Below are 25169 nucleotides of genomic sequence, written 5' to 3' on the forward strand. Positions count from 1 at the left end.
CGCGGCGCCCCGGAGTCACTGCGTTGCGGTTCCCCAACCGTCATAAACTTGCTGTCGCGACCCGAGTGGGCGAACCCCCGCCGCAAGCTCTCCCCGGAGATGATGGCGCGGCGCTCGTGGGCCGTCCGGGGCGGGGTCGACAGCGCAGGCGTAGAGAGCCCGCCTCGTTCCGGGCCCCAAGCTGCCGGAACCGGAAATAGCGCCCGGCGCCGACAAGACTGCAGTAACTGCCGTCGCGATGCCGAAGGGACCCAAGCAGCAGCCGCCGGAGCCCGAGTGGATCGGGGACGGAGAGACCACGAGCCCCACAGGTGAGGCTGGTAGGCAGGGAGGGAAGGAGATAGGCAAGGGAAGAAGAGAGAGACGTGTGTGCGTGTCTTAGGAGAGAGTCACGGGGCGCGAGACTGACCGGGCCGTGCGAGGGCTACTGCGCATGCGTTCAGTGGGGCCGGGAAGAGTTTGCCCTGGCAGGAGGGCTTTTGGGGTGCCGGCGAAAGTAGAGGTGCCGGGGTGTCACGCAGGAACTTCAGTAAGACTGGGAAAGAGACGAGGAAGAGCGTATGGTACCGAGGGAGAGATGGGGAGAACTGAGAAAGTCCTGATTTCTTCTCATTTGGACATCTTCCCCACCACACGGTATTCCACATCCGGCACTTACATATTGATATAAGTTGTGCCTCGACCTTCTCTCTCTCTCTCTCTCTCCCTCTCTCTCTCTCTCTCTCTCTCTCTCTCTCTCTCTCTCTCTCTCGTGCGCGCGCGCACACAAACACACACACATTCTCACACTCACCCGTGGAAACCATCATCCCACCTGCTTCTTAAGAAAGGATGACTCCTTGCGCTCTTTCGTAAGACACCTTTCTGACTCAGCTGGAGCAAGAGCATAGACACTGGGTGTTGGAATGGAGGATTAAGGTTTACTTAAAAGCAGCGGATGTTTATGGAGCACCTGTTTTTAATTATGCAGTGTAAATGCTGTGCTTTGGGGAGGGGAGAAAAAAATACGAAGACATACTACCAGGCTTGAAGGTACTTCAAGAGGGAGATAAAAATGAATACAAATAATTATAGTAGGTATACAGTGACTAATTTTACAGGCATTTATTGGATGCCTACTTTGTACCTGGTGCTGTGCAGAAGAACTGGAGGTGTAGGGATGAAAGATAAGCCTTGCCTATCGAGCAGGGGCAAGTCTAGTGGTGGGGACAGAGCATTAATCAGACAGAGGCTGACAGAGTGTGATGAATGTGTTGAGAATGCTATGGGACTAGAAAAGAGAGGGGCAACATCTATCAGATAGGGCGGGAGTGTCAGCAAAGCCTCCCAGGAATATGTGATAGCCGAGTTCGTTCTTGAAGGATCAGTGTGAGTTAGCAAGGGGAAGAACATCCTAAGCAAGCAGAGGGCGCAGTTAGTGCAGAGGTAGAGGTGTCGTTGAGCCTGGCTGGTTCCCAGTATTGTGTGACTAGTGTGATGGGGTTGGAAAGACGTGTGGGAGACAGATAATGAAAGGTGTTATACACTACTCCAAGGAACTTAGTCCTAAAAACATTAAGAAGGAGGACCCATTGAAGTGCATAAGGAATGGTTGGAGGGAGGGAGACCATTTAGGAGGCTCTGGTAATGAGCCAGGTGAGAAGTGGTAAGAGAGTAAGCCAGGGCATTGACTGGAACTGGGAACCAGCTAAATCAAGGGAGAAGAATTAAGGCTGACACTCACTTGAATACTGCAGCGGTTAGTAGGCTATTTATTGAAAGCAGTAGTGGGCTGTAGAGTGGGGAGCGGGAAGAGGTAAGGTCAGCTTTTGAATGCTGAGTTGGAGATTTCTGGGGAATTTTAAGAGGAGATGGCAAGGAGAGAGTTTGTTCGGTGGCTGTGGAGAGAGCTCTGGACTAGGAGTAAAGCCACAGGTGAGTGTAGTTGTACGGGGCATCCCCTAGAGAGTGTATGCAGATTGAAGCGAAAAGACGTAGAAGGTGGGAACCCAAAAGAACCTCAACAATTAAGGGAAGTAAGGTGGAGAAGGAGGCTGAGGAGATGAGACCGAGAAAGGAGAGCAGCCAGAGAAACTAGAGGCAGACCAGCAGCAGCAGGATCCCTGACGCTAAGTAACAACAGGAAAGGAGAATTAAAAGGATGAGGAGGTAGGTAGCATGGAATGTTGCCAAGTAATCACGCAAAATAAGGACTACAAAGAAACCTTTTCGAGTTGAACAACTAAGGGGACAGTGACAACTCTGAGAAAAGTAGTATTCATTAGAAGATGACAGCTGAATCAGGTTGCAGTATATTCAAAAAGGAACGGGAGATGAGGAGGTGGAGCTAGCGTAGACTGCACTGAGACTCAATGAAGACGGGATAGAAACAGTAATTGGGGGAGGAGATTGTAAGGTTACGGAAAGTGCTTTACTTGGCTTTGAAATTAGGAGTCACTTCAGTGATGTACTTACTAAGGGGAGGAGCCATTAGAGGGGGAGATGTGGAGGATACAGCATAGCTTTAGCCACACTTAGCCTTTTCCTGTTCCTTGCTGATAATACTTTCTCACGCCTGAACCTGTGCACAGGCTTCTCTCCCTACGGTCAGGAGGTGTGGTTGTGTTAGTCCTTGGAGATACTTAGTGTCTAAGTCACTCTGTGTTGTTAGGGTGAGCTGATCATGTCATTCCTTCTCATGTACTGCAGTGGATCCTCCTTCTTAATGGCTTTAGGGTTAGACTCTGTGGAATAGCTTATAAAACCTTTCATTATCTTCTCCTGCACATCTTTTCAGTTCCATCACGCTAGTCACCCAATATGGGGATCAGATTTTGAAATGTGTTCAGGATGGAGGTCACAGATTAAGCAAAGACAGGCATAAGCGTGCCTGGGAGTTAACCAAGGAGCGGGGAGAAGCCAGTGTCCAGAACACGGGTATGGTTAGGGAAACAGAGATAGCAGACAAGATAGGATGCACCCTTTTAGTCTGTGAGGTCCTAAGTTATAGCGATTGTCCTTTATTATCTCCAGTTTTTGACACTGTAGATGCTCAGTATCTGAATAAATGATTACTATGGACTAGGTGGAAATCTGGTGTGAGAATACTCAGTGTGGTAGATAGCAGAAAGCCTTTGTTTTGGGGTTTTTTGGGGGAAAAAAACCCAAGTGATTGCAGGAGTGCTTTTGGATAGAATTGGGTAGCAGTGGGTGGATGGGATGGTTGGGAGACGAATGTGATAGTGGACAGGCCTGGGCGTGGAGGGAAGTCATGAGGCTGCTGGCTGCCTCCCAGTCTGATGTGGGAGGGAGTTAGACCTAGTCCCCTGCCTTCAGGATAATGGGAATGGACAGAAAGGAGAAGCTGGAATTTGTTCAGTCAGTAAACTTTTATCGACTTCCCACTTTGCTTCCTGGGAACACGAGCTAAGTAGTCTCAGGTCGCTCTCTAGGATGAAGGACTGATGCCCAATTAAGTACAATCACAGCTAGTGACTTGTGCTAGAAGTGCTAGTGGAGCAGGTGCGGCATAGACCCAGGTTCTTGTTGACTTACTAGATGGCTGTTTCCGTGGCCTGCAGGTTCCAAAAATGACATATCCCCAACTGAATTCATATTTTTGTCCTACCTTTCTCCCACATGGGCGGTAGGAGTGGGGAGAGGGGTCCTTCTCTTCCAGTATATCCTGCGATAGTCAATGGTACCACTAACCCAGCTAATTTTGCCAGCTAAAAACATTGCAGTCATCTCTGAATACTCCTACTCCTCACCTCTGCCATCACCCTGTGGATTCTCCTTCTCTGCCTCCCACTGCTACCCTAGACCAGCCACCATTGTCTGTCTTGTTGCAAGTGTCTTGTGTCTGTGGCCAATGTCTAGGGAGCGGTAATTGAGCTAGGAAAACAGTAAATAGGGTGGGGACCACTGAGAGCTTGGCAGGAGAGATCAGAGTGCTTTGGAATTTGCAAATCATCATTCACAATGTCTGCTTAACCTTCTAGACAAAGTGGTGAAGAAAGGGAAGAAGGACAGGAAGACCAAAAAGACGGTGAGGAGAGGGGACTGTGGGTGTTTCTGAGCAGAAGGTGGCCCTTTGAAGGCGGTGGTGGCCCAAGGGAGGGGAAGAGGTCTTGTCAGGAGAGGGAGCAAGGTGGGATGGAGTGGAAGGTCCCTGGGCTCGTGTGTGGTGGTGAAGGGCTTGGTTGGTTTCTGAGCCATGTTTACCTAGATCTTAACTCCCGTTATAGTTCTTCGAAGAGCTGGCAGTAGAAGACAGACAAGCTGGGGAAGAAAAGAAAGTGCTCAAGGAGAAGGAGCAGCAACAGCAGCAGCAGCAGCAGCAGGTACAGGTGTCAGGGGACCCACCACTACATGGAGGCATCCATGGGTCCGCCAGCCCCTCTGCAGCCCACACTGGTTCACTCAGCTGACGGGGAGCTCTCTCGGGAGCAGAGATACATCAGCGGCCTGGGCTTCATTCTCTCACTGTTTGGCTTTCAGCAGCAAAAAAAGAAGCGAGATGCTCGAAAAAGCCGTCGGAAAAAGGATGTGGATGATGACGGAGAGGAGAAGGAGCTCATGGAGCGTCTTAAGAAGCTCTCAGTGCCGGCCAGTGATGAGGAGGATGAGGGTAAATGTCCCGAGGGGAAATGGGCACCTGGAACTCTTTAGTCATGAAGAGTCAGGAGCTGCGTTCCTTGCTTGTGGAGTTGGATTAGATTAAGGAGCAGGACATCGTAATTCTCCTTTCCTGTCTCACCTTCTCCCCTTGTCATTTCAGTACCTGCCCCAGTACCCCGAGGAGGGAAGAAAACCAAGGTAAGCCATCTGTGTGGTAGACAGAGACCCCAGGGGTGCAGCCTTGACCATCCCGCTGACTTCTCTGGCCCTTTCATTCTCCAGGGTGGTAATGTTTTTGCAGCCCTGATTCAGGATCAGAGTGAGGAAGAAGAGGAGGAGGAAGAAAAACATCCTCCTAAGCCAGCCAAGCCAGAGAAAAATCGGATCAATAAGGTGATAGTGGTGGCTCTACCAGTCACTCCCACCCCGTGTAGCACCTCTGGCCACAGTGTGGTAATTTCCCGGCTTCTTTTCTTACTTTTCAGCCAGCTCTTCTAGGCCAGTCTTGCTTACACTGTCAGAGTCAGCTTTTTAAAATACTCTTCATCACTCGGAAATTTACAGTGATCCTGTTGCTTTCAAACTCCAAATATAAAACAAAGGCCTTTGGGTCTTTGCCCTTCCACTTGGACCCCTCTGCAGGGTTACTTGGGACTTCTCCATGTATACCTTTCAGATTAGCGTGATCACATCTTGGCATCCAGCTTGACTGTGTGTTGAAACCTTTGTTCTTTATGCCTTCTCTTCCCTCTTTCTAGAGCACCTTCACTAGGCCCACATCCATTACCTCGTCTCGAGATGTGTCCTCTTGAGGAAGCCCTCCAGTGCTAGGGCCATCTCACCCACGTGGCTCACTTGCCTGTGTCACAGTCCCTTAGCCGGAGACTAGGGTTTTGCTGGTCTCATTTTCTCCCTGGCATACTCAGTATAGTTAACTGCTACTTCTAGACCCCCTAGAAACGCTCGTTAAGCTACAATATAGTAAATTAATTTGTGTGTGTCTGTGTGTGTCTTCTCCAGGCTGTATCTCAGGAACAACAGCCAGGGCTCAAGGGCAAAAAGGGAAAGGAGGAGAAGTCAAAGGGGAAGGCCAAGGTGAGGGAGTATAGGCAGGAGGAGGGGCTGGGTCTCAGGAATTAGAGCATTTCATCAAACTTGCTGTCTTTTCCCCGGTAGCCTCAAAATAAATTTGCTGCTCTGGACAATGACGAGGAGGAGAATGAAGAGGAAATAACAAAAGAAGAGGAACCACCCAAGCAAGGGAAGGAGAAGGCCAAGAAGGCCGAGCAGGTTTGTATTTTGGTGTTGGGGGAAGGTGGGCTGAAGGACTAGGACTCTGTGGCCCTTGGGCAGGGGGCAGGATCTGGGGGTGCTCTTACTCTCCAGAGCAGGAGTTGGCAACTTTTTTTTTTTTTTTTTTTGTCCCTGCCACGTGGCTTGCGGGATCTTAGTTCCCCAACCAAGGATTGAACCCGGGCCCATGGCACTGAAACCGTGGAGTCCTAACCACTGGACCACCAGGGAAGTCCCAGGCAAACTTCTGTAAAGGGACACATAATAAATATTTTTGGCTTTGCAGGCCATATACAATCTCTGATGCATATTCTTCTTCTTTTCTATTTTTGGAAAAATTCCTTGAAAGTGTAAAAACCGTTCTTAGCTCAAGGGCCATCACTGGCAACTCCTGACCCAGAGAGGAAATGCTGCGGGCGTTAGCCTCAGTCAGTCTGAGCTCTGGCTTTTGCCACCACTCACTGTGTGACCTTGAGTACATTTTTCCATCTCCTTGGGTCTCAGTTTCCTCATCTGTGTGATCTAGTGATCTCTGAGCTCCCTCGTACTGTTAGCAGTTGCTAGTTCTGATTTTGCTGGATTTCTCAGTGACTGTATGCTAGGGCTTCTAGACCTTTCCCCTGCATGTTAATGTGTAGGCCACTGATACATGAGAAAAAGAACCTCATATAATCCTCAATTACACTGTATTGGCAGTTGCATAGTTACAGTACATAGTTACAGATACACGTACATTATTACATTTCATACATAAATACTCATACTATTCCTGGTGGCAAAAATGGATACAGAGCTGCAAGGAGAGCAGGGCGGGTATGAGAATGGGAGCGGATCCACCAGTGTATTTCAGGACCCTGGTGGAGAGAGACAGAGCTGACTGTGGAACTGGGGGTACGTGATGTGAAGTCTGAGTTCTAGAAGGGGTCCCTTGTTTTTACTATGCCCTGGTTCTCACAGGGCTCAGAGGAAGAAGGAGAGGAGGAGGAGGAGGAAGGGGAGTCCAAGGCTGATGGTCCCTTTGCTCACCTTAGCAAGAAGGAGAAGAAGAAGCTGAAGAAACAGGTAAAACCTTGGGTTCTTGGTGGTCAGAGGTGGGAGAACCTGATTTTTTTTTTTTTTTCCTTAACGCTTCAAGTAGGGGACATGTGAATTAGGGGACAAGAAGGAGGGCTTTGGGTGCTCTGTCAGGTAGAACAGTTGGAGTAAGGAAATAATTGCTCTCTGTGAGCCTTGTCTCGGTGTCTGGTGATGTGGGGCTGTATTGTGGTGATGGGAAAGTGGCAGGCAATAGCCTCAAATGTGATTTTTCCTTCCTTCTCAGATGGAGTATGAGCGCCAGGTGGCTTCATTAAAAGCAGCCAGTGCTGCTGAAAATGACTTCTCCGTGTCGCAAGCAGAGGTGTCTTCCCGCCAGGCCATGTTAGAAAACGCATCTGACATCAAGGTAAGGTCTGAGGGGGCCTCTCTACCAGCTTACCCAGGGACATGCCACTTCTCACCTTCCCCTGAGTGGCCACGGCAGCCTAGGAAGTGGGTATGAATGGGAAGTCCATTGGGAAGAAAGCTCGGAGCCGTTCTCTACACCTTGAGTTCTGCCAAGTTGAGTGAGAAGATAGAAGAGCCAGCATAAGGGTCCACCCTCGGAGGGAAGCAAGGCGGGACCGGCTGGCCGCGCTTAGGATTTGGAGACTCCAGTTAGAGGCAGTGGTTGGGGAAGGGGCCGGTGTGGTGAGAAGAGGGGGCTTCCCTGCAGAGAGAAAGCTGCAGCTGCTGTCTGGAAGGGAGAGTTCTCATGTGCTCGCTCCTTCCCTGACACCTGCAGCTGGAGAAGTTCAGCATCTCCGCCCACGGCAAGGAGCTGTTTGTCAACGCAGACCTGTACATTGTCGCCAGCCGCCGCTATGGGCTGGTTGGACCCAATGGGTGAGGAGAGGAGGGGCTGGAGCTGTGAGAGGGGCGGGGCTGGAAGGAGAAGAGACTTCTCTGAGGCAGCCTGGTCCTAAAAGCTCTCATCCCCCAGCAAGGGCAAGACCACTCTCCTCAAGCACATCGCCAACCGAGCCCTGAGCATCCCTCCCAACATCGACGTGCTGCTTTGTGAACAGGGTGAGGCCGCTGGTGGGAGAGGGGCTTGACGGGGAGGTGAAACCGAGGGGCCTGAGGGGGGCCGCCCTGGGGTACAGGAGCCAACCAAGAATAGAAGAAACCGTCGTTGTAGAGCTGGAAGGGTTATGTGGGGAGACTGGGGACTGGGAAATGGTGCTAAAGAAGGGGGAGAAGAGATGAGAGACTGGAGAGTATTTTGTTTGGAACAAGTACAAAGAGCTGGGCAGGGTCAGGCAAACCAGAAACAGCTATAGGGAAGAGGGAATAGGAGGCTTGGCCCTTGGGGCACCCTGACTTCTCCCCTGCCCCCAGAGGTGGTAGCCGACGAGACGCCGGCCGTGCAGGCTGTTCTCCGAGCCGACACCAAGCGCTTGAAGCTGTTGGAAGAGGAGCGGCAGCTTCAGGGACAGCTGGAGCAGGGCGATGACGCGGCTGCTGAGAGGCTCGAGAAGGTAGAGGAGATGGCGCAGGGGACACGGGCTAAGACTGGGGGCTCCTGGGACCTCGCAGCATGTGTCCTCTTCTCCCTCCTCCCAGGTGTATGAGGAATTGCGGGCTACCGGGGCAGCAGCTGCAGAGGCCAAAGCCCGCCGGATCCTGGCCGGTCTGGGCTTTGACCCTGAGATGCAGAATCGACCCACACAGAAGTTCTCGGGGGGCTGGCGCATGCGCGTCTCCCTCGCCAGGTGGGCTCCCTCTCACCACCCTCCCTTCCAGCCTCCGTCCACCAGGGCTCTTCCCCTTCTCCCCGTTCTTCCAGAGCCGTCTTCTCCCTCCCTTACTGTCTGCCTTGTCAGACTCAGGGTCTTTTCTCCCTACCTGGGAGTGTATTCTGTCTGTGTCTCCTGCCTGGGAACTGTCTAAGGAGAGGTTGGGAAGGAGTGTTCATGGTCTCAGGCTCCACTTACAGAGGCTTCTCTGGGTTCTCTGAGCAAGGGTCTTCCTCCCCCTGACTCTGCATTCTGCTGCCCTGCCCTGTAGGGCGCTATTCATGGAGCCCACGCTGCTGATGTTGGATGAGCCCACCAACCACCTGGACCTCAACGCTGTCATCTGGCTCAATAAGTGAGTAGCCCTTGATTACAGCCTTTGCATCGTTGGTTCGCATTCTGCCCTCGTTTCCTCTAGCTGGTCTCCACTCTGCCCTTGACACCTCTCACTCCAGCCCCCCCTCTTTCACTCCCTGCCCCCATGCTCTGTCTGCTTCCCCTGACTCCACCCTAACCTGGCCATTGTGACATTTCCACGCTCTTCTCTAAAACCCAGCTACCTCCAAGGCTGGCGGAAGACGCTGCTCATCGTCTCTCATGACCAGGGCTTCCTGGATGACGTCTGTACCGATATCATCCATCTTGATGCCCAGCGGCTCCATTACTACAGGGGCAATTACAGTAAGGAGGATCGTTTGCGGGCAAGGAAAGGGGTGGTTCCTGGAGAAAGGCCTGGGAGGGAGGGCCTGTAGGGTTGTGGTGATAATTCTGAGTCTTTCAGAATTCTAGACAACGACGCCTGCCCCCATCCTCCCCCGTCCTGCTGGGGAGAGGGACAACCATCGATGCCCATTCCCCTCTCTTGCCCCAGTGACCTTCAAGAAGATGTACCAGCAGAAACAGAAGGAACTGCTGAAGCAGTATGAGAAGCAGGAGAAAAAGCTGAAGGAGTTAAAGGCGGGCGGCAAGTCCACCAAGCAGGCGGTGAGCACCTGGGTCTTCCTGGGAGGACTCGGGCCCTGCCTGCCTTTTGAGGCCTTCTGTAAAGGGTGCGGGTGTCTCCCTTTCCCCTTCTTCCCCAGGAAAAGCAAACAAAGGAAGCCCTGACTCGAAAGCAGCAGAAGTGCCGGAGGAAAAACCAGGATGAGGAGTCACAGGAGGCCCCCGAGCTCCTGAAGCGGCCCAGGGAGTACACCGTGCGCTTCACGTTCCCTGACCCACCGCCGCTCAGCCCTCCGGTGCTGGGCCTGCATGGTGAGCGGCCGCGGCCGTGCCTTCCCTCACACCAGGACATTCGGGGCACCCTCGGGGGACTCTGAAGAGAAAATAAAGTGCTTCTTTTCCTGGTCTCTCAGGTGTGACGTTTGGCTATGAGGGGCAGAAACCACTCTTTAAGAATCTGGATTTTGGCATTGACATGGACTCAAGGAGTGAGTTGGCAGGGGAGGCTCAGGAGCCCCGGGGAGAGTTTCTGGGGACCTCGCCTCTTTGACCTTTGTCTTCCTTCTGGCAGTCTGCATCGTGGGCCCTAACGGTGTGGGGAAGAGCACCCTGCTGCTGCTGCTGACAGGCAAGCTGACGCCGGTGAGTCCGGGAGCCAGGAAGGGGGACGGCGACGAGCGAGCGGAAGCATGAGCACACGGCTGTTCCCCAGAGGCTGCAGTCGGGGGCCCCTCTGTGCCGTGGAGAGTTAAATACAGAACTTGTCATGGATGGTGCGCTTCCTTGAGAGGTGCTGTAGAGGAGGACGGTTTAGATCAGGCGGGGAGAAGAGCCAGGAGAAGTGGGGCCAGGCTAGGGGCATGCCTCCCCACCCCCCATGTGTTTCGGTTATGCAAGAAATACATGCCCATTGTAGAGTGGTTAGAAATTGCACAGGCCAGGGAATTCCCTGGTGGTCCAGTGGTTAGGCCTCAGAGCTTTCATTGCCATGGACCTGGGTTCAGTCTCTGGTCCGTGAACTAAGATCCCTCAAGCTGCGCGGCACAGCTGGGAAAAAAAGGAAAGAAAAGAAGTTTCGTAAGCCAGAGCAAAATCCAGAGGTGACCAGTATTAATTTCAATGGATTGCTTTCTCCTTTTTTTCCTTTACAAGCGTGCATAGAACTTTTTTTAACGAAAGTGGCCTATCGTGTGAGTTGTTCTGTGGCCAGCTTTTTCCAGATCATGTACTCAAGTGTTTTTCCGTGCCAGGAATCCTATGTGTGCATGCGCTTCGTATGCATCTACCGTAGTGTATTTGATGTCAGTCGTTTAGATTTTTCACTAAAGGACAAACCTGTAGTAAATAGTCTTACTATACCTGTTCATGAATTTAGTTTTCCTTAGGATAAATTCCCTAGAATTGTTTTGGGGACTTTTGCGGCGTTATGTAGTGCTTAGGTGGGTTGTAGCCATCTGTCTGCCCTCCAAGAAAGTGTTGAGAGGGCCTGTTGCCTCACACCCACAGAGAGTAGATCTTCAGAAAGGTGTTCTAGATCCTCCCACAAACTGTCTCTTAATCCCCATCTGAGGTGGAACCCTGAAAACATCTTGCTGGAAGGCAGGGGTGGGGACGGGGGTCCTTTACTTGTGGTCAGTCTGCTCCTGGTTCTGAATCTCTGCTTTCTGTCTCCCCCTCCTTCATTCTCCTCTTGCTTCTGATTTCCTGGGCCTGCCTTGGTCACGTTCAGGAGACGCCCGTGTTCCCTTTCTCATGCTGGCTTGTTCCAGCCCGGTTCTGGTGTTTAGCTCCCCTTCAGAAAAGTTGGGGTGTGGAGCTGCAGCTCCTTTCCCCTTCCCCTTAGCTCCCCCCTTGCTTTTTCCTTGCAGACTCGTGGGGAAATGAGGAAGAACCACCGGCTGGTAAGTGGCTTTGGGAATCAGGGAGTAAGAGGCTGACAGAGGAAGTATGACTTTGACCGACCACCTCCCTCTTCTCTCGGGCAGAAAATTGGCTTTTTCAACCAGCAGTATGCAGAGCAGCTGCGCATGGAGGAGACGCCCACCGAGTACTTGCAGCGGGGCTTCAACCTGCCCTACCAGGATGCCCGCAAGTGCCTGGGCCGCTTTGGCCTGGAGAGTCACGCCCACACCATCCAGATCTGCAAACTCTCTGGTACCAGGGGCCAGGGCAGGTGTCCCCGTCCTTAGCCTTCATACCTGCAGACTGTCCCTAGAGGCAGGAGGAAAGAGGAACTGGGACTTGGGGGACCTCACCGCGTGTGCGCACGTGCGCACACACACATTCAGGGTTTACCTGCAGAAATGTCAGGTGGTGAAAGGTGTGGTGGATCTCCTTTCCCTTTGCTACAGGTGGGCAGAAAGCCCGAGTTGTGTTTGCAGAGCTGTCCTGTCGGGAGCCCGATGTCCTCATCTTGGTGAGTGAGCTGGACTGCAGGGCTGGGGCAAGGGTGACAGAAGGGAAAGGTAAGAGTCGTAACTCTCAGTCACAGGATGCCTCCTCCCCCATAGGACGAGCCCACCAATAACCTGGACATTGAGTCTATCGACGCTCTTGGGGAGGCCATCAACGAATACAAGGGTGGTGAGTCAGCTCAGGACGCGCCCTCCTCCTCCCCGCCTTGGGGACCGGGCTGTGGTGTCTTTCGGCTGGGCGCCCTCCTCTCAGGTTCTGATCCCCCCTTCCTCCTTCCTCCCTGCCCTCCATTCTCGCCATCTTTCTTCAAAGCTGTGATCGTCGTCAGCCATGATGCCCGACTTATCACAGAAACCAGCTGCCAGCTGTGGGTGGTGGAGGAGCAGAGTGTTAGCCAGATCGACGGCGACTTCGAAGACTACAAGCGGGAGGTGTTGGAGGCCCTGGGGGAAGTCATGGTCAGCCGGCCCCGAGAGTGAGCTTCCCTTCCTGGACATCCCCTCGTCTCCTCTCCACTCGGAAGTCTGCTCTGGTCTGCAGCTGGCGCAGTAGCTACTCGGGTACATGAAGGCGGAGTGTGGTCTTGATGTGACCAGGATACCGCTTCGATTGCTTCCTCTTCTCTGAAAGACTTGTCTGATTGCTCTCTTCAGATAACTGAGCTGGCCTTGTTCTTGAAATCCCTCCGTACAAGCAGAGGTGACCTTTGTTATGGGGTTCCATCCAGCCAAGCTCATGTGGCCAGTTGTCTGAGACTCTGTCCTCAGAAGCCTGCGTCTGGTCCGCCTCAAAGCTTCAGGCCCAGCTGCTGCCCTGTTCTGTGAGTGGTGCTGCTTTTTTTGGTGGATTTGATGCTGACCTAACTGATACAAACAGCTGGTGCAGCTCAGAGCTGGAGGAGAGTTCTGAGGCCTGTGCTGTCACCCAGGATTTGGTGCCTGCAGTCTCTAGTCTGGTTGGGGACTTGGGGGCAGGAAAGGAATGCTGCTGAACTCGAATCACCCTTTACAAGGGGAAGAAATAAAGGAAAGGAGTTGCGCCGCCCTGTCACTGTTTGGAGATTTCATGGGAGCTGGAACTGTTCTTACTCTTGATTTGCTTTGTTCAGTTTACTAGCAGCAGTTAGTATCCTCTCTTCCCCACCAGTACAGGTGGGTCTAACTTGCAGTCTTACCGCACTTTAGGTGGTGCTCACTGTTTGAGGAGCCTCCCTCCCTTCCCACAGCCCTTCCGACAAGGACAAAGGAAAGTGAGTCATCCCTTCCAACTAGGACACTCGGGTTTCTCACTATCCAAGCTCCGCCCTGGTATCAGGGACCAGAGACCTGATCCTCCCAAAAGTTACTAAATCAGCCAACATGTACAGCACCGTGCAGTATGCAAGAAGGGAAGAGACAAGGTCTGCCTTCATGAATAGTCTAGATAGAGAAGACTTAGAAAGTAAGGCATGAGTGTATAGCGTGATACAATTAATTGCCAAATGTGTGGTGCTCTAGATTCTAAGTTGCCTTGAGCTCATAGAAGAGAAAGATTATCTAGAACTTGATTATTTGGCGGGATCACTTGAGAGTGGACCTTGAAAAAGTAAGGATTTTTTTTTTTAATTATTTCTTTATTGTTGGCTGCGTTGGGTCTTTGTTGCTGCGCACAGGCTTTCACTAGTTGCAGCGAGTGGGGCTACTCTTCGTTGTGGTATGGAGGCTTCTCATTGCAGTGGCTTGTCTTGTTGCGGAGCACGGGCTCTAGGTGTGCAGGCTTCAGTAGTTGTGGCACATGGGCTCAGTAGTTGTGGCTCATGGGCTCTAGAGCGCAGGCTCAGTAGTTGTAGCACATGGGCTTAGGTGCTCCACAGCATGTGGGATCTTCCCAGACCAGGGCTTGAACTGGTGTCCCCTGCATTGGCAGGTAGATTCTTAACAACTGCACCACTAGGGAAGTCCCAGGATTTTAGTAGTGAGGAACAGGGAGCCATTTTTGGAACATAGGAAAAGAGCAGGTCTAAGGCAGATCTAAAGAAGAAAGAACTATTTGAGAGTTAATGAGAGAACATGGCTGGTGTGGCCACTTTTCTTATTAGAGTTAGATTGGAGAGATGGGTTTGGAAAGTAAAACCCAAGTGGCAAGTGGTTGGTTGGGGGTGATTTCAGGTAGTGATGGGCAAGGTGGACTTTAGAGACTTATGGGATGGGCCCCAGAACTTTCGCTGTGGGGATGAGCTAATAAATCCTGAATTAGGATACGAGAGAGAGGGATACAAGGCAAGGACAGATGGAAAGAGCCAGGTGTGGGAGTTGGAGAGAGGATGGTCAGATGTGTGCAGTTCTGGGGGAAATATGAAGAACCATTTAAGATTTACTAAGTTGGGGTGTCTAATTTGGGGAAGTTATTTTCTGGCCAAATAATACTGGACCCCAATTATGAGTTTTACGCCAAAAGTGAAGGTTTGGTGTGAAGATGATTGAAGCGGTGCCGTTGGGTACATCTCCAAGTTAGATATAAAGGAACACCCCTTATGGAATTTGAGGGAAAAGCATCAGGGTCTTGTGCCAAGTAAGATGTTACATGTGAAAGTATTCTCCACAATTCCACAAAGTCGGTGTGTCGTAGAACAGTGGGAGCAGGCTTCAAGTCCACTACTAGTGGGGTGACCTTGGACTTAGCCTCTTGGTACCTGTTTCCTCATTTGTAACATGAAGGTGATAAAAAGCCCCTACCTCACAAGGTTATTAAGGGATTAAGTAATTATTTGTGAAGGGCTTTAATTTTTTTTTTTTTTTTTTTTTACTTTTGTTACATGTATTTCATGTACACTCTACACTTTGCACTTAAATTTTTCAGTTCAGTAGTCTAGATGAGTTGTTACACAAAATAGTTGGGAATGTTGTTTATAAAATGAACACCAACATTTTGCATTTTAAGTGTTTGGTCGCTGATTTCACTACAGATACTTCAGATGCTCCAAAATAACTTCCATCCATGGGCACAAGTTTTCTTTCTTTCCTCAATATATATACTATAATAATGCACTTTAAATATGGGCAAAAGAATTACACTTCTTCAAAAAGAGCAGCATAGAAATGGAACTCGAAAGGAAAAAATTACACATTTACACAGTAGTACAGTATGTGGGTAACCCAAAGCCTGAAAAATGGAATTTAGTTAACAATTAAATATTTTTATTCATGACCTTTGTCACCTACAAATCATGCACTAATATGGTTCATAATGAGCACTGTAGAAGTGTTATAAAAAATTACTCTTCTCCACACCTTCCTAATGAGGAAACAGACTCAGAGACGCTGACGTGCCCATGGTCACCCAGCCTGGAAAGGAGAATTCCTGGGATGGGGGCCCTAGTTTTCTGATGCCAGTGCCCTGGGCGTCCTCCCTCATCTGTAGAATATGGACAGGATGACCAAAGGATGAGTCCTTGAGGGGCATGAGAGCCAAGGCAGGACTGTGTTTTAGGAACATGTGAGAGACGTTTTAGGGAAGTCTGTCAGCACTACAGTGGGAAAGATGAAAGTCGGGAAGGAGCCCTGTGGCCATACACAACTCAGACGAGGCCTGGGAATGTGCGAAGTTGCCCTTGTGCTGCCGGTGCTGGTGCAGCAGCTGAGATGCTTGAACTGGTGGCTGCTCTAGGGCAGTGGTTCTCAGCATGTCCTAGATCAGCGGCAGCGGCATCACCTGGAGTTTGTTAGAAGTGCAAAGGTAGGAACTCAGTGGTGCCTTTGGAGCATGTCACAGGAAACATGGTGTTAGGAGAGAAAGGGTAGGGGTCACCTTTAGCTTGAGTGATTAGGGAAGACTTCTCAGAGGAAGTGACATTAATTAAAACCAAGGCCTGTAGGTGGAGAAGGAACCAACTAGATGGGTGAGAAAGAGCCTTCAGCAAGGCACCAGAATGTGCAGAGGCTCAGAAGCTGGAAAGAGCTTGACTTGGTCAGGACCATGGCTTGAGCTTAGAGCTTGAGCAGCGGCCAGGATGTGGGGTCTTATAAACGTTGATAGGGAGTTGGGATATGGTTCTAGGAGTAATAGAAGGCAGTGTGTACGCAGGAGTGTGAATTGACCTGGTTTTCATTTTCACAAAATTGCTCTGGCTGCTGGGTGAAGAGTGGTGGGTGGGAGGGAGACAGGAAGAGGAGATGCCAGGAGAGGCGAGCAGGAGGAGATATCCTCCTTCCTCTAAGAAAGGAAAGGAGATAATGTAGACTCATATTTTCAGGTGAAGAGAAGGGGAAATGGTGCTCACGTAGGATGGGGCTCACTTTCTCAGGAGATTTGGTGCCAGAGAAGGGAGAGGAGTTAGGAGTTGCCAGGCAGCAGTGAATGTTGAGTCAGTGCTAGTAATTTGTACTGGGCCAAGATGGTAGGATTTTGTGGGTTTTCAACATTATATTTACTGCCTGGGAGCAGGAATGGGAGAAGTAGAATAATGGTGATTCAGAATTGGAGACTGCACTGGTGTGCTTGGGGAAGGGTTGACAGAAAAGTCAAAAGTTAATAGGTTATTTAGGGATGGGGGTGGAAATGGAATAAGAAAGGAAGAACAGACCAACTGAAGCAGTCGGGAGAGGTGTGCCTGCAAGGCTTGGTAAAGAAACAGAAATGGGTCAGTGGGTACAGTGAAATGGATGAGATGCCCAAACTGTCTCCCTGCCTAAAAAAAAAGAAAATCTAAGTAACAGGTAATTTGGATTTTCATGGAGAATTTGAAAGAAAATGGCTGAACTCATTTTTAAATTAAAATAGAAAAAATTAAGCTCTCTGTAAAGATTCTTGTGGCCTGTTGCAGGAGGTGGAGGGAAGAAGGTGAGAAGCAGCAGTAGATGGAACCAGAAAGAAAGAAACACAAGTTAAAGAATTTTTTTTTTTTTAATTATTTTTGGCTGCGTCGGGTCTTCGTTGCTGCGCTGGGCTTTCTCTAGTTGCGGCGAGCGGGGGCTACTCTTTGTTGCAGTGTGCAGGCTTCTCATTGTGGTGGCTTCTCACTGCAGAGCCCAGGCTCTAGGCGCACAGGCTCAGTAGTTGTGGCTCGCGGGCTCTAGAGCGCAGGCTCCATAGTTGTGGTGCACGGGCTTAGTTGCTCCGCGACATGTGGGATCCTCCCAGACCAGGGCTCGAACCCGTGTCCCCTGCATTGGCAGGCGGATTCTTAACCACTGCGCCACCAGGGAAGCCCAAGTTAAAGAATTTTTAACTTTTTTTCACTTGAGTTGTGTACTTCATTGGTATTTCACCTCTTAGGTTGGCCCTTAGATTACATCTTTTCAGGACCTCTCCGAGTGTGAAGAGCAACAGTAGGCTGACTGAACACCCTCTTTCCAGAGAAGGGGCAAAAGGGAAGAAAAATTAGCACCACTGGCCTAAGTGTAGGTGGGGCTTGTGAGGTTTAGGAAGTTGCTCCCCTCTTGTGGCCAATCCTGGAAACAACAGCCAAGAAACGTGTTCTAGGGCACTGTCTTTTCATTGTTTTCCAGATCAGCAGTCAGCAACACCTGGGAACTTGTTAGATATGCAAAATCTCGGAATTCATCCCAGACCTGCTGAATCAGAAAATTTGCTGAACCCCACCCCCAATCTCTTTTAAAAGCCCTTCAGATGATTCTGAGGAACGCTGCAACTTTGGTAACCACCATTCTCAACCTATACCCCAATATCCCTACCTCCCTTTCCCTCTCCCCCCAAAATGTAATCTCCTAATTTCTGATTACAAGAATAGCAGAGCTTCCTATTTAAAGTTAATCCTCTCCCTCCATGTTCTGGACTCTAAAACCTCCTGTCTCCCCAGGAATCTTTCTTTTTTTTAAATATACTTTTTTTGGCCATGCCGCACAGTTTGCAGGATCTTAGTTCCCCAACTAAGGATCAAATCCAGGCCCCAGCAGTGAAAGTGCTGAGTCCTAACCACTGGATCACCAGGGAATTCCCACCGCTGGGAATCTTGTTCCATCAGCTAGGCCCTCAATACCTGTCCTTAAGGTCTAAAAATTATCTTGATCCTACATCTTCTAGCAGCAGGCCTATTTCTCTCTACCCTGCAGAGCCCCTTTTTTGGGGGACAAGCAGGATCCACCTATTTTTCCTTCCTTCCCCAGAAACTGCTCTTGGATTTTTCCTTTTTCAGCCACTCTTCCCTACTCCTCCCTTCTGCCCACCCTCACATAAATCCCTTCCCTAAGCTACTCCACAGGGCTGTTAGGATCAGCTAGAATGGATGTGCCTGCACCTTCTGCAGCTCAGGTGGTCTGTGCGCTCTGCCTTCCCGAGCTGTGGCGTTTTATATTCAAAGTACTCCTTCACCAGTATTTCACTTAACACCAACGAAGGGTTGAAAGCCACATTCCACAAAGGTTTGTATTAATGAACTTTCAACAAGAGCTGATAATGGCTTTTTTCTTTTTAAACAGTCCAGGAACACCAGGGGTTAAATACTTCTCTTTCCACTGTTTATTATTAATGTACAAAATATACAAAACCAAAAGAAAAAAGAAAATACTCATCCTCAAATCCATTGTGGCTCTAACCCAAGACCCTGCACAAAACCCAACCAATCCACTGTTTTCATAGAAAACAACTGATGCTGAGACAGGTGAAGGAGAGGGCTGGGAGAGGGCAGGTCATCTCATCGAATCCACCCAGGAAGGCACCTGGTGGGGATTCAGAGGTGGCTGACTGACAGGGCAAGGGAGGGAGCTGGAGGCCTCACACCCACAAGGTTCCAGGTGGGGGCCAGGAGCACGCTAACTCCCAGAGGCAGTGCGTGTAGTGTGACTGGCATGCCCAGCACGCCGGGCTTCAGTTGATGAAAAGCTGGTCTCACTGAAGTGTTTTAATTTCCAGAATGAGCTGCAGGCAAGGGTGGACCACCACCAATGGCCTCACCTATGCCAGCTAAAACTTTTCACCGGATGCCGATGTGGATTTGCCATCATTGAACCTAGCAGACCCATGATGCAAACTTGGGTGTTCACGGAAGATTGCAACGTCTTACTTGAGAAAGGACTCAATGTAAAGCCTGTGTCGGGAGGAGTGGGGATGATGTGTTCCAGAACTCAAATCCAGCCTGATTGAGTCCTCTCAGTGCAGTGGGATACACAATACCCCTTTACCATCTCCCCACCCCACGAGGAAGCATGAACTTGGCTGGGATGATTTCATAAGTGCAGCTGATCCCGTGTCAGAGTTCTGTGTGCATGTGGAGGACCCACAAGAGGAGAGTAGAGGTGTTCTCCAGGATAACCAGCTTTAGGTTCTCAGGCATAAAGGGTAATACTGGAGAGGCGCTTGGCATAAAGGGCAAATCTCCTCAAAAAGTGAAGCCAACTCGGTCTCCTCTTCAGCAGTCCAGGGTACAGAATGTGTCCAGTCTCTCTCCTCCCCAGACTGGAGGAAAATATGTACATCAATGCGCACCAGTGATCCGAAAACCCCAAGAACCCAGGCAGGTGGGCACTGAGGGGGCCGGCTCCTCATCAGCTGGGGAAAGGGGAAAATGGGCCTCACAGAAGCCATAAAAGGGTGGAAGGAGCAAGGCTGCAGTCCACAGGGGTGTGGGTGGGGTGGGTAGGTGGTCCCTAGGGCAGGGGGGGCCCATTGACACCCGGGTGGTAGAAGGCACAGTTGTTCTCATAGCGGCAGTTACCCTTCATCATGAAATGTCGACAAACAGGGCGATTTGACATGTCTGTGGGAATGATGGTGGAATAGTTAGATAGGAAATGGCCAAGAGGTCAATGCCACCCTCATCCCACCCGTCCAAGGCATCCTGAGAACTGTCTTTCAGAGAGACCTAGTCTTGGGGACCTGGGGGAAGGGCTAAAGGAAGGAACTGCCATGCATGCTGGGAACGGGGTGACCTCATGTTCTGCCTGGCAGACCCGGGGTAGTGACGTTCCCCAAAAAGTTGTAATGGGACACCAAGAGCCATATGGGGGACAGGGAGCATCCTCACCTCCTCCATGGCTGTGGCCTCCATCATGCCCTCGGTGGCCTCCTCCGCCATGGCCAGGGCCATCATGGCCACGGTGCTCATGAGGGGGTGGCCCTCGATGGTCATGGCCTCGGTGACCAGGGCCATCATGAGGCCGGTGGCCGTGGGGCCCCCCATGTCCAGGGCCTTCATGGGGCCGATGTCCACCACCAGCACCCATTCCTCCACCAGGGCCTTCATGAGGACGATGGCCACTGCCACCACCCATGCCGCCGCCAGGGCCTTCGTGGGGGCGATGCCCACCGCCCATGCCACTGCCAGGGCCTTCATGGGGACGATGTCCGCTGCCACTGCTCATGCCCCCACCAGGGCCTTCATGGGGACGATGCCCACCACCTCCGACCATGCCCCCACCAGGGCCCCCTCTTCCATTTGGAGGTCCTCCTCCAGAGCGACCTCCTCTGGCCCCTCGGAATGGAGGAGGAGGAGGAGGTGGTTCACTCCCGCCTCGGCCACCACGGCCTCTATGGTATGGCCCCGGACCTGGTCCCCCACGCATCGGGCCACCCCGCATGGGGTCACCTGGGCCATCCCAGAAGGGATCACCCCCTCGGGGAGGGGGTGGGGGACCCAGGAGACGTGGACCCACTGGCCCACCAGGGCCCCCAGGGCCTCCATGGGGACCTTTTGGGGGGAAAAAAAAGGGAGAGAGACAGTATCAGCTACCTGTTGCACCCAGGGACCGCCATCTCCCAACCCAAACCAACCCCCGGCTTTGGTCAATCCTGTACAGTTACCAGGCCGAAATCAAGCAGACAAACCCATTCTAACCTCTCACTCACCACCTACCTGGCATAGGTCCGCCAGGTCCAGGGGGGAAGTGCTGCATGCCCTTGGGGCCCCCAGGGCCTCCCGGTGGGAAACCATTGGCTATGGGACCAGGCCCTAAGAGTCCATGAGGCACTGTTAATGAAAAAGGAGTGAAGCAGTCAGCAAGACGATTCTAGAAGAGCGGCATGACGTCTTCCCGCTTAGGCGTGCCCAGCTGACCCCCTCAGACCAACCTGGCAGAGCACTGCCCTCTGTCCAGTCTTCCCCTCCCATGTCTTGCCGCCTAGTGGCAATACCCCTGCTCCCCCAATTCCACTGCAGGCCTCCTCGCCCAGGCCCCGGGGCTGGCCCTGAGGATTACCCAGCATCTGCTTGATCTTGTCTGAATAGTCTGGTTGCTTCAGCAGTTCCTCTGAGGGATGACTGTTAGGGCTACCCTGTGAGGCAAGGTCATTAAGGGACAAGGTCAACAGAGAATAAGGGTAACACCCGGCAGAGAAGGGAGAGCCCGACGAGAAAGCAAGTGGGAAGGAGAGCAGAACGGGAGTAAGGAGAAATGGAGACAGTGGGGAAGAAGAGGGAGGCTCGTACCATGATGGAGGTGAGGATCTCCTGCACATTGATGCCTCCTCCTCCAGGACCCTGGGGGCTCTTCCCGGCACCCATGCTTCCCATAAGATTGGCCAGAACAGGAGGCAACTTGGAACCGCCTGCCCCATCGGGTGAGCCACAGGTCCCCCCCGGCTCCAGGGTCTCAACATATGGGGTCTCATCCATGGAACATTCCTGAAATGACAGGACAGAACAATCAGGACCAACAAGGATAAAGAGCCAGTCTCACATGAAAGATGCATCAATGCCAAGCACAGCCTCCATCACCACGTAACTCACCTCATCTAGGGGGATGAGTTTGGGGGGGACAGGCTCATAGGGCTCAGGATCAGGCTCGTGAGGACTGTCAGGAATGCAGCAGGCGATAGAAAAAAAAAGCGTGACAGTCAAATTATTTATTCAAGCCCTTGATTTTCTTCCTAACCCCCACCCCCCTTCTAATTACCCCAGGGCACGTTCCCCTCAAGGGCTCAATACCTCAGGAAGTGAACCCCATTCTGCTCACCTTTCCTTGTTCAGGAAGAGCTCCTGAAGGATCCCCTTCTCCCGCTCAGCCTGGATGTACCGCTCCTGGCTGTTGCTTCCAGGGGTGACAAGAGGCGAGGGCAGCACCAGGGGCCGGGGACACACCCAGGGCACCTTCTCCTCCATGTTGTCATGGCTCAGACGCCGGGCCGTCTCAAACGCGTGTCGGTCTGACAGTATCTCTCGCTTAGCTGCCTCTCCGAAGTCCTTGATCTTATTCACATTCACTATTGCCAAGGAGAAAAAAAGCAAGAGGGAAGGTAAGCCCAACCAAGTCCTTTTTAAACTCTCTATACCCCACCTACTATAGAGGAAACTGGATCTCTAACCTCGTTCAGTTTCATCCAGTTCAAAATAGAAATACTCTCTCAGCTTGCCCTCCTCAGGCCAGGTCACAGTTTTCCTCTTCCTGCCTTTCCGGGTCAGCTGGCTAGGATCTCCGGGACTCTCCACTGGCTTTGCATCCAGAGCTCCTGGCTCCAAAGAGGCTGTAAACAAGTAGTTTCAGAGCAGATCCTTCCTTTCAGAAAACCCCGAAACCTGAACCAGTTTCTAGACTTACCAGTATCCATGAGCTCTGGGACTTCAACAGGGGGAACTGGGGTCCCTGGACGTTCTGTGTCCATAGCCTCAGAAGGAGGTGCTGGCTCTGGGGAAGAAGGTTTGGCTGTGCTCGGTTCTGTGCTCGTTTTCCCTTCAAATGGGCTTGGCTATTGTGAAAGAAAAAGAAGTTAATGAGCTGACAGGAAAGGCAAGGCAATTAGTCCAGGGTCCTTGGCAAGATCCCCTAACAGTTCCTATAAAGGAAGACTGTCTCTAACAGTACTCTGCCACCAGTCTACATCTGAGACACAACTCTTGTCCTCCCCGAGCATCCTAGCTGCTGGGCCCTTCCTTCACCTGTACCTTTTCTACCTGGTCACTGGCACCTACTGCACAGCACCCATACCTTGGCAGCTGTGGGTGACAGCACCTTCTTCTTCTTCTTAATTTTGATGCCTGGAACAGGGGCTGAATTGAGCGCATCCAGAAAGCCCAGGCCCTCCATAGCTACAAAAGAAAAGAGCATAAAATGGAATCATCAGACCTCCTTAATAATGCTATTCCTATAGACAAAATCTGGGCAGAAAATTGGCCAATAGAGACCCTGCCTCAACTTTGGACACAATAAGCTCAAGGTGACCAGGAAGCATATGTAGGAGGATTCACACAAGAAATCCTTGTCATTATTCTATCTTTCTTTTAAAGGCAGGCAAGCGTGGCTTTGGATAGGAATCAGAGCTCAGGTAAGTGACAAAGTCAGCCTCCATGAACGTGACGGCTGGGAGCGCACACACCAGTCACTGAACAGCACGCCTCCCTACTTCATCTCTAAAATCACTCCTAAGCAATCCTATCAAGGACTCCTAGGAAGGGAGTTCCAGGGGAGTAAACATTAAAGGACACCAAGAAACCAGATGAAAATGGAGGAAAACGCTTCATTTCCATGAAAAAAGTTTGCTCTCAGTTCAAAGCACATCCCCCCACTTTAGACTCACGCTGTGGCGGGATGATCTTCACTTTGATCTCTTTGGTGGCATTGGGTGTTGTGTTGAGTGGCTTGTATTTCTTCTCTGCAGGGGGTGCAGCATCTCCTGGGGCGGCTGTGGAACTGTTAGAAAGGGACTGGTCAACAACACCTGACTTGCCCCCTCTTTTCCCCTCATGTCCACAGACCCAACCCATTCAAAAACCAAGAACATGGTCCATACCTCTGACGCTTGAGGGGGATGGGTTTAAGGTTGTACTTGTCAGAAACCACCACTGCACTGGCATTCTTCTTCACAGGCACCAAAGACGGGGTCTCCAGCTCTAGTCCTGGGGGAGAAGACATGGTGTTGGGGCTGGACTCACTCCACACTCTCCTGACTCTTCCTCCCTTAACCTTCATCAAGCCCTATAAACTCCCACAATGCTCCACCCACTCTCCAGATTTATCGTACCATTAAGTCCAACTCTTCCACTATAAGGCCCGGGCTGTGCACCTACCCACAGACACTCCAGAGGCCAGACGGCAGCCTTACCGGTAGAGCGGAACTTGGCGTGACTGGGCGCCGTGGTTCGGAGGGACTTGGGCTTCTCCCTCTTCTTCTCCGGGGCCTCCTCAGCCCGAGTCTCAGCCTTCACCTCAGTCAACGGTCGCTCAGGAGGGGTGGTTCGACTCTTTCCCTCTTCTTTCCGTTTCTTCTTATCTTTCTCTGTTGTGGAAAAACAGAGCAGAAAAGGATTTTATTTAGATAAAGAGAAAGACTGTCAGTCAGAGGTAAAAAGCAGGTTAGGGGCACGGAAGGCCACATCCCAGTGGGAAAGAAAGAAATACAAGGGATAAAGGGCCTAGCTGCTTACCAGCAGGCTGGGTACTGCTCTGGGAGCGGATCACAGCCATCCAGTCGCTAACAAGGACTGAGGCCAATTTCCGGAGCTCTGCAGGTGAGAGAAAGGGGAAATGCCTAAATAATGTAAGATACACTGAATCATGGAATTTTCCTCTATTCAGATAACTTTCAACCCTGATGCCACCAGGTGGGGCGGGGGGGCAAAAAGAAGGAACATTTATTAAAGTATGTTGTAAAAACTACACCAGGTGCTTTGCATACATCTCATGTAATTGTTATTACAACCTGAACTTTTTTTTTTTTTTGCGGTACGCGGGCCTCTCACTGTTGTGGCCTCTCCCGTTGCAGAGCACAGGCTCCGGACTCGCAGGCTCAGCAGCCATGGCTCACGGGCCCAGCCGCTCTGCGGCATGTGGGATCTTCCTGGACTGGGGCACGAACCTGTGTCCCCTGCATCGGCAGGCGGACTCTCAACCACTGTGCCACCAGGGAAGCCCACAACCTGAACATTTTTAATCTCCCTTTAAGACACAGAAGCATGGAGATTAAAGTTACAAAACTAGAAGATGGCAGAATGAACCTAGTGCCTATGCTCTTCCCTTAACCACTTATTACAATAAAATAAGGAGAAAGGCAGAGGGGTTCAAGTATCCAAAGGGCTACCAGATTTTAAAAATTTCAAGGAGGCAGATTTAGATCCTCGTAAAAAAAAGATTTTCTAGGGAAACTTTTTTCCTAGGATGTCACTAGTGATGACAGCTCTTAAAAGAATCAATTAAATGTTGCAAGAGTGAAAAAAGAACTTAAAAACAAACCGATTTA

General features: G+C 51.2%; 2 protein-coding genes across 5 annotated transcripts in view; one reads left to right on the plus strand and one right to left on the minus strand.

Annotated features, from left to right (window-relative positions):
- Positions 1-216: 216 nt before the first annotated feature.
- ABCF1 (ATP binding cassette subfamily F member 1) lies at positions 217-18513 on the plus strand. 4 transcript variants are annotated; one of them, XR_009520957.1, is made up of 26 exons: positions 217-311; positions 3981-4027; positions 4227-4322; positions 4480-4609; positions 4760-4797; positions 4882-4992; positions 5620-5694; positions 5776-5889; positions 6850-6954; positions 7214-7336; positions 7715-7815; positions 7913-7998; positions 8311-8450; positions 8536-8684; positions 8980-9063; positions 9265-9389; positions 9580-9692; positions 9791-9962; positions 10064-10138; positions 10222-10292; positions 11519-11551; positions 11636-11804; positions 12002-12066; positions 12161-12233; positions 12378-13216; positions 17552-18513. XR_009520957.1 is itself a non-coding variant. In XM_060023362.1 (25 exons), exons 1-25 carry the CDS (start codon positions 239-241, stop codon positions 12542-12544), a joined length of 2535 nt encoding a protein of 844 aa, XP_059879345.1. In that variant the 5' UTR covers positions 217-238; the 3' UTR covers positions 12545-16173. The 4 variants fall into 4 exon arrangements, 1 of the variants encoding a protein (XP_059879345.1); XR_009520958.1 differs by having other exon boundaries at positions 4483-4609; XR_009520959.1 differs by lacking the exon at positions 5620-5694.
- Positions 18499-25169, minus strand: part of PPP1R10 (protein phosphatase 1 regulatory subunit 10) — a 36707-nt gene continuing 30036 nt past the window's right edge. Inside the window, exons 7-20 of the mRNA XM_060023361.2 lie at positions 24358-24435; positions 24036-24209; positions 23724-23829; positions 23511-23623; positions 22922-23022; positions 22535-22682; positions 22302-22460; positions 21953-22199; positions 21727-21790; positions 21427-21621; positions 21197-21272; positions 20854-20967; positions 20026-20688; positions 18499-19758 (exon numbers count right to left, since the gene is read on the minus strand). Coding sequence (XP_059879344.1) covers positions 19649-19758; positions 20026-20688; positions 20854-20967; positions 21197-21272; positions 21427-21621; positions 21727-21790; positions 21953-22199; positions 22302-22460; positions 22535-22682; positions 22922-23022; positions 23511-23623; positions 23724-23829; positions 24036-24209; positions 24358-24435 — 2348 coding nt within the window. The 3' untranslated portion in view covers positions 18499-19648. The remainder of the gene's footprint in view (positions 19759-20025; positions 20689-20853; positions 20968-21196; positions 21273-21426; positions 21622-21726; positions 21791-21952; positions 22200-22301; positions 22461-22534; positions 22683-22921; positions 23023-23510; positions 23624-23723; positions 23830-24035; positions 24210-24357; positions 24436-25169) is intronic.

Source organism: Delphinus delphis, chromosome 10 (assembly GCF_949987515.2).
Source record: "Delphinus delphis chromosome 10, mDelDel1.2, whole genome shotgun sequence".
Lineage (NCBI taxonomy): Eukaryota > Metazoa > Chordata > Mammalia > Artiodactyla > Delphinidae > Delphinus > Delphinus delphis.